This window comes from Etheostoma spectabile, chromosome 15 (genome assembly GCF_008692095.1).
Source record: "Etheostoma spectabile isolate EspeVRDwgs_2016 chromosome 15, UIUC_Espe_1.0, whole genome shotgun sequence".
In the NCBI taxonomy this organism is placed as follows: domain Eukaryota; kingdom Metazoa; phylum Chordata; class Actinopteri; order Perciformes; family Percidae; genus Etheostoma; species Etheostoma spectabile.
The window spans coordinates 4,905,764-4,913,130 of NC_045747.1; the positions used below are offsets into that span (position 1 = coordinate 4,905,764).

General features: G+C 39.4%; 1 protein-coding gene and 1 long non-coding RNA gene across 4 annotated transcripts in view; both read right to left on the reverse strand.

Moving 5' to 3' along the window:
* Positions 1–1,221: 1,221 nt before the first annotated feature.
* On the reverse strand, positions 1,222–4,116 carry LOC116703088 (uncharacterized). Of its 3 annotated transcripts, none has more exons than XM_032537683.1 (4): positions 3,895–4,116; positions 3,681–3,774; positions 2,504–2,824; positions 1,222–1,826 (listed from the first exon to the last, which is right to left on the reverse strand). In XM_032537683.1, the coding sequence occupies exons 2-4, from the start codon at positions 3,766–3,768 to the stop codon at positions 1,465–1,467; spliced, it is 771 nt and encodes a 256-aa protein (XP_032393574.1). In that variant the 5' UTR covers positions 3,769–3,774; positions 3,895–4,116; the 3' UTR covers positions 1,222–1,464. The 3 variants fall into 3 exon arrangements, with proteins under 3 accessions (XP_032393574.1, XP_032393573.1, XP_032393575.1); XM_032537682.1 differs by having other exon boundaries at positions 2,504–2,848; XM_032537684.1 differs by lacking the exon at positions 3,681–3,774 and having other exon boundaries at positions 3,895–4,025.
* Positions 4,117–7,086: 2,970 nt separating this feature from the next.
* Positions 7,087–7,367, reverse strand: part of LOC116703089 (uncharacterized) — a 20,068-nt gene continuing 19,787 nt past the window's right edge. The window contains exon 4 of the long non-coding RNA XR_004335338.1: positions 7,087–7,312. This is a non-coding gene — a long non-coding RNA (uncharacterized LOC116703089). The remainder of the gene's footprint in view (positions 7,313–7,367) is intronic.

A 7,367-nucleotide genomic window follows, 5' to 3' on the forward strand; every position in this document is an offset into this window, starting at 1 on the left:
TACTATGTTTTATCATAAATGAAACTACCCAAAAACATGTAGGCCAATAAGTCCAGCTGATTTTTTTATCCGAACAAACACACAGTGTATTGACATAACTGTTTTGGTTGTTTTCAGTTTTTAAAATGTGAGGATTGTTCTGCATTGGGTACTTCTACTTTTAATACTTTAAGTACATTATCCTGATGATACTTACAGACTTTTACTTAAGTGTCATTTTCAATGCAGGACTTTTACTTGCAACAGAGTATTTTTACTTAAGTAAAGGATCTGAATACTTTTTCCACCACTGCTGGTGACACACTAAAGCAGTGGTTCAGATGTCTAAACTCACGTAACAAAACCTCCTTTCCACACAACACCAGATCAAACACGTCGGGTCAGCCAGCTTTAAAGAACCACTGTGTACAAATCCTAATAAAGAGAGCATGCAATTTGAATGAGGTGTAAAAGAAGACAAGTTAACTTTCTTCGTAGGAAATAGAATAGAATGTCTTTATTGTCATTTTACACATGTGCAATACCTCTGCAATGGGATTAAAGCAACCCCTTTCCAGTGTAAACAAGAAGGAACACAACATGGAATTTAATATAAAACATAAAATATAAGTAGGGGTGAGGTGTAAGGTAGGAGTAAGGGTTTACATGACATATTCTCACAAAGCTTACCTCAATGAAATGCAGTACATTTCGACCTTGTATGTGGCATAATTACAAAGCAGATATAAAAAAATACTTTATGCAAAATATGCACAGCATTTTGTCTAGACAAGATTTGCATCATCAAATCAGATCTTAAAAACATCAGAAAAAAAGGGTTGACAGATAATAACAGTTGTTATATATGGGGATTTCATATTTTACCTTATCCCTAATCTATTCATTGAGATTGAATTGATTTAAAGATGTAATTTAATTTGTATTCCCCTTCAGGTAACTGCTTAGCCATTCACATGAATCATGTCTGCTTTGAGTATCTGTGCTATGTTTTGGATAACTAGAGGGCATATTTCCTTCCCTTCAGTTTTTATGTATTTTTAATAAATTCAGAATATTGAATAGTGCTCTAAAATGCAAGAGGTGTGGAAAATCTGTAAATCTGCGTCTTCTAACATGGGAAGACTGCCTCCTTCTGGCCCTCAGGATGAAGTGATGGTTTGAAAAAGTAATTTTCTGGTAAGTTAGAGTAAAACTACCCATAACACAAGACTGGGCATTGAAGACAGAGATGCTGTATCTGCAAAGCAGAAATGATCTCAATGCAATCCCTATTTTTTGGGAAGACTGTACATTGTTGAATAAGTCAAAGGCTTCATCAGAAAGCATGTTGAAAACAAAAAAAGTTCATACTCCTCACTGTTAATTTTGCTGCCTCAAATTTAGCTACTTTTCTGTTTTTTTTTGTTTAAATCTTTTTTTCATATTTGATCTTTTCTATGAACACCTGACGTCTGCCTGTTTCTTCTAAATCACACATTTGACCATCATTATTTCCACCATTACACAGATCCACTGCAGGTGGACCATGCTTCCTGATGAATTTTTCAGTTTCTTAACCACAGGTACCTGTAGACTTTTGAGATACTTCCCAGCAGAAGTTATCCACAGTGAGCATGTATATGGCTGGCTCAAGTTTCCTTTCTGTACATCTATTGTACTCGAGACATTGTACAGTCCTAGTTGGTCCACCACTTCGCGTGTGTCAGCAGGGCCCACTAAGTTAACATCTCCCTGGAGCCAGGAGATGGTCCCACTGGGGTAAACTCCACTGAACCAGCACTCCACATGAGACTCATTGATGGAGTAGCCAAAACTTCCAAGGCAGTCTGTAAAGATCCAGGTTTTTTTTAAGACTATATGTAAAACATATTTACATACAGTATATTAAAACATTGTGTAAAACATGGGTCTCAAACTCGTGGCCCGGGGGCCAATTGCGGCCCGCGGGATGATATTTTGTGTCCCCCTGCTTGACATCAAAGGTAAGTGTTAGTGCGGCCGCGCGTTCTGAAACTTTTTGTCGTTGCGCTTGTCACTTATGGGCTACCGTAGTAGTCTCTGACAGCGGCGTAACGGTTGTCAAGCTAGCTAAGTACTCTTTGCGGCAAATGCCTGAGGTTGACAATGTGATGTCTGTTGTGTGAAATTCACCAACCATATCAGATCTAGGGGCTTAAAGCACCGGCAGTTCCGCGCCCTGTTTGGAGGAAATAGTTGTTGTTTTGGAATACTTGATCGGCCAGACAGAACCCAGACTCTACTTCCAGCGGCCCCCAAGAAAGTTGAGTTTGAGACCCCTGGTGTAAAACCTTACTTGGAGTATCTACATAAGAGTAACAAACTGACAGTGTCATGTCACAGTCACAACACATAACCCTAACCCTAACTACAACTTGTTATGACAAAACCGAATGACGCTAAAATAAGTATGTCATCATGACAGTGACATGTCATTTTTATGTAGATACTTTCAAGTAAAGTGTAACCAAAAGTTGTACCTTACCTTGTAGTGTAACAACAGTTTTCATAGACGGTGCTCCCAGATCAGACTGTAGTTTGCAGAGGTATGTTCCCTCGTCGACCGGCATCACGTTGAGGAGAGTCAGAGTGAGGCTGTGGTCGGGAGGTTGGCTTGTGCTTTCACACAGAACCTTGGGGTAAGTTTGGTTTTCTGGATATTGACACATACTTTTATTTTTAGCCAGCCAGATAAATTTAACAATATTCAACTGGCCTGATGGCTTGGCATTACATGTCAGTGTCACATTTTCCCCACACCGTGCCCCCACCTGAGAAATGGTCTGCAGCTCCACTCGTTGACTGCCTGAATCATCAGAGAGAGGGATGTCTAGAGGTTAACATACATGACACAGTCTTTTAAATGATTCTTGCAAATCACACATTTCTATTATCATTTGTCATGCCAATGTCAATATTCAGGTCTTTTTTAAGTAGCCTAACTACTGCACATGGGGGCACTAGAACAATATAATATTTAGTTTAGATAGATAGTGTAGATATCTATTTAGTCTCTGGGTTACTGTTGATTTCAGGTAAAATAGTTTCAAATTTATTTTAAGGGAATATTAAGACATTTTGGGGAATGCACTTAAGAGGGACAACAATCCAAGAATGGGGGGGCAGTTAGCCTGGTTATGTCCGATTGTAACAAAATCCACCTACTAGCACCTCTAAAACTCACTCCTTGTTTTTTCATTTTGTGTACTTGTAACTGTATAACAACAATAGAGAGAGATTTGTGGCAGAACCATGCTAGCTGTTTCCAGTCTTTCTGCCAAGTTAACGTTATGTAACAACATATTTTCTGTAAATGTAAGAGTATAATCTACCTTCTCATCTAACTCTTAACTAGAAAGCCAGTTAGTGTGTTTCTTAAAATGTCAAACATTTCCTTTAAGTCACAAAATGGGGTTAAAGAAAGAAAGTTTAGTAGAAACACAGGACAGACTGCCTGAACAAACGGATGTTAGACTGTTACATCTGAAGGTCTTCTGTTTGCATCTTTGTCTTAAAGAGCTACAATTCAAAAACGTGTACAGTACATACAATGAGGAGCACTTATTCTGTAAAATGCCCCGTGTAAACTGTAAATACTTTAAATCAGTTTCCAAAAAATATTCTGATGAACGAGTCTTTTCATGCACAAAACAAAGCCTCACCAGCAATGCTGACTGCTGAAGTGAACCAGATGATGGAAACCCAGCCAAAAGCATCATGTGTCCTCGCATCAGAGGAGAAACTCATCATTTTGTTCTGTATTAAAATCAATACAATCAATACACACACACATGTAAATATATATTTATGTGTGTATATGTGATAATATATATATATATATCATCACATGAGATGAACCAGATTGTATTTACTCACCAGGTACACCCACACAGCTGAGAAATATCATCCAGTGTAGATAAATATGAAGCTGTGAGGACTTATTGTGAGGAAGAACGTTCACTGAGTCAACCTTTGCGTTTTAGAATTATAAAGGTGTCTCACGTTTCAGGTCTCAAGTTAGGTGGTGTTTCACTTGAGCAGGAAGAAACATGCCCAGGAATGAACCGCTGCTGAGGATCAACAGTAAAATGGGTGGTCACTGCTTCATTAATCCGCTCTTTAAAGACACCTCAGGCACATACACATCTTTTCTCAAAGCATACACTTTATTCTGGCTGAACACGTGATTATTCTGTATTATTAGCAAACGTTTACCAACTTGATATGTTTAACACTTTATAAATAACTTGGATTTAACCGGTTTGGTTCCCTTTTGCTCTAAAGAGCCACTTTCACACATATTTAATCACCATGGAAACAATTCTGTGTTCCTTTGTTTTGAAGGCCAAGAGGCTAGGATGAATATATTTCAAAGGTTTTCTAGGTGTTCTAGTGTTGCAGTTTCCACCAGAATATGTCTCCTGCCTCGTACAATGAGCAGTGTTTGTGCCATTTGATAGTCGTTCAATTTGACAGAGTGTTTTACAACCTGCATTGAATTTAACTTAACTTTCACCCTCTACTAAAACTACAAATAGGCCCCACCCACATTCTTCAGCTTAACAAAAAAAAAGCTGAACTTGTGTGGAGAACAGGGCCGTTTCTAGCCCTTTGGTTGCCCTAAGCAAGATTGAATTTTGCGCCCACATTGCAAGAGCTTCACAGTGCATTGTTAGCAATAGAGTAACGATGTGTGTTCATTTTAGTTTCTAGCTTGCATGTAAGAGATGGCACCAACATTTGGTCTAATCATAACTGGTCTGGCAACCCAAAGGCAGTGTTTTGTTTCCAGACTTGGGTGCATGGTGACTCATAATGTGGGGGTCCACCCCCTGAACATTTTGAGCATTAAATACTTATTGTACTTAATTCTGGTGAATTTTTATGCCCTTATTTCTACCTTTTTCTGAATCAATTTATGTAAAGGGCAACAAAGATTCCAGTCCAAATATGAAAACATAATGGAATATCTTTATATTGCAGTAAGGCTCTCAGGCATTCTGTATTGCTTTTATCTATTTATCTCCTGTAGATCGACTTTTTTAATTATAGCTGATTCAGCAAACATGTAGCCTACCATAATTTACTCCTTAAATGTTCATATGACAATTTTTTCACCGAAATGATACATGCATTAATTTTAATTTATTAATAGACCCCTGGACTGTAACATTTCAGATGTGTTTGAGCAAGATATCTGCTCATGTTCAAAACTTTGTGCACATTCAAAATGTATCTCATCTGCGCGTCGTGATATTTTGAGAAAAATAAAACCATAATACAATGGGCTATTACAAGAATAAAGTCACAATATGTAAGAAAATAATTCACCTGCACCATAGTGTGCTGTGCATTACGTAATTGCTCTGCTGATAAGGTAGATCTCAGACCTTCTGACAGACACAGAGCCCCGTTTGAGACGCTGGTCTCAGACAGTTTAGGGAAATAGGTGTACGCTGCTGTACATCAGAGGTGGAAACCATAGACAGTTAAAGAAATGGATCAACAGATCCCATTGCTCTGGACGGAGACCAGTGAAGGCCATCAGAAGAACCTTTCCGGTGATGGCTGAGCGTTACTGCGCAGCCTCCAACTGAGCTTGAAGACGTAGCTGTGACGTGAGTAACCTGTCTGAAAGATGTCAGTATTCTGCTAGCTGTGCCAAGAGAGAACTCAATCATTCCCAATCTTGCAAAGACGGATAGCATAGGTACATGTTAGGAGATAATGTAGGCACAGGCTAATTATTGCTAAAATGGATTTAATATTAGTAAATAAACCTAAACAGCTAATGTAAGTAGAAACTGCCTGCAATCTTATCCTGTACTGTTTGGTAATTCCTCTACTATGCAACAGAAAATTGAGTGGTTATGACACAACCGCTTATTTTTACGAAAATAGCTGCTACGGAGTCATAACGTGAGATACAAGGTAATGGAGCCTTTTATACATTGTCTTGTTTCTTTAGAAATAAACAATGGACAAATAAATTCTTTAAACACTTCTGAAGTTACTCACTGTCTGAGTGACGTCAAAATGGATGGCATTCAATAAAATGCTAACGACAGGTGATGGCTTGTTAGCATCAAAATGGCGCCATAGGAGCTACGTGTTGCAGAGAGAGGCTAACCCCCTTGGTGGAAATCCAAAACTTCGGCAGAAATAGTGACACATCAGCATAATCACAACAGAGCGCGTCCATTATTAACTTGAAGCTGCACAGACCAGGGAGGGCACAGTGTAGCAGCTCCGTGGTCTGTGCCGCTACTTGTCTCTATTTTTACAGCAAGAGTGGACACTAAGGGACACACAAGTCTGCTTCAGAGCTCCGGGTGTTTGAGTCTGACCCATTGACTGGAAACATTACTAAATCATTAGTTTGAAGTTTTCCCCCAATTAGGAAATGAATGACAATAATAATTAATGCAATCTAATAATCAGGTTGATAAGTAAACGGGTGACTGAGGGCACCCTAGGATGTGTTTTATTTCGCTTGTCATTCTAATTCTATTATTAATGGGAAGTAGACCTAAGGGCGACACAGCACCCCCAACACATTTGACGCCCTAGCTAGGCAGTTGCCAGCCCTGGTGGAGAAGACAGGACTGGTTGAAAAAATAAAAGCAAGCAATCTGCTTGTATCAGCTAGAAGCTGGTGGTAAAGTATGTCCAGACATCTCCAAATACCTCTTTAAGTATGTATGAAAAGGCGAGGCAAGCATGTAATGACAAGTTACTCTTCCCGATCAACTTCCATTAGTGAGGAACCTTTTTTAAATCAACTGAAGCCTCATTAGCCGCTTTCCGACCGGAGGGATTCTTGCAGTTCCTAGAACATAACATTCCTAGAACCCTTTGTTTCTCGTCTCCGACTGGACTGGGGATTTTTAAGTTCCTCTGACTCTTTCAGCTCAAAGATCAGGGTAGGGTCTCTTAATCTTTTCGCTGTTCCCTTTTCCGCATAGGAACCTAGGTCAACAAAAGTCATGTTTCTGGAACAGAAAGACCAACAACAGGACAATTTTAGCAACTTTCGCCATCTTATTTATCACAAAATTCAAATTCAAAGGAGTTGAGAAGCTCCATAAAGTGATGCAACAGTCAGCTAGCGCCTGCCGGGGGTCGCTATAGCTCGACGCTCGGCCAGTCTTGCTCGGAGACGCCGCTGTAAGCTGGAGGTCTCTCAGACCGGTCTTGTTAATAAGAGGCTTTTATGTCACCGTTGAGGAATTGTTTGGTTAAATATCACAACGCATGTCCATCATAAGATCAACGGGAACCTGTGGTTAACTGTCTTTTTGTTAAACTCCACAAGCTGGCCGGCCAACTCTCTCTCTCACACACACACA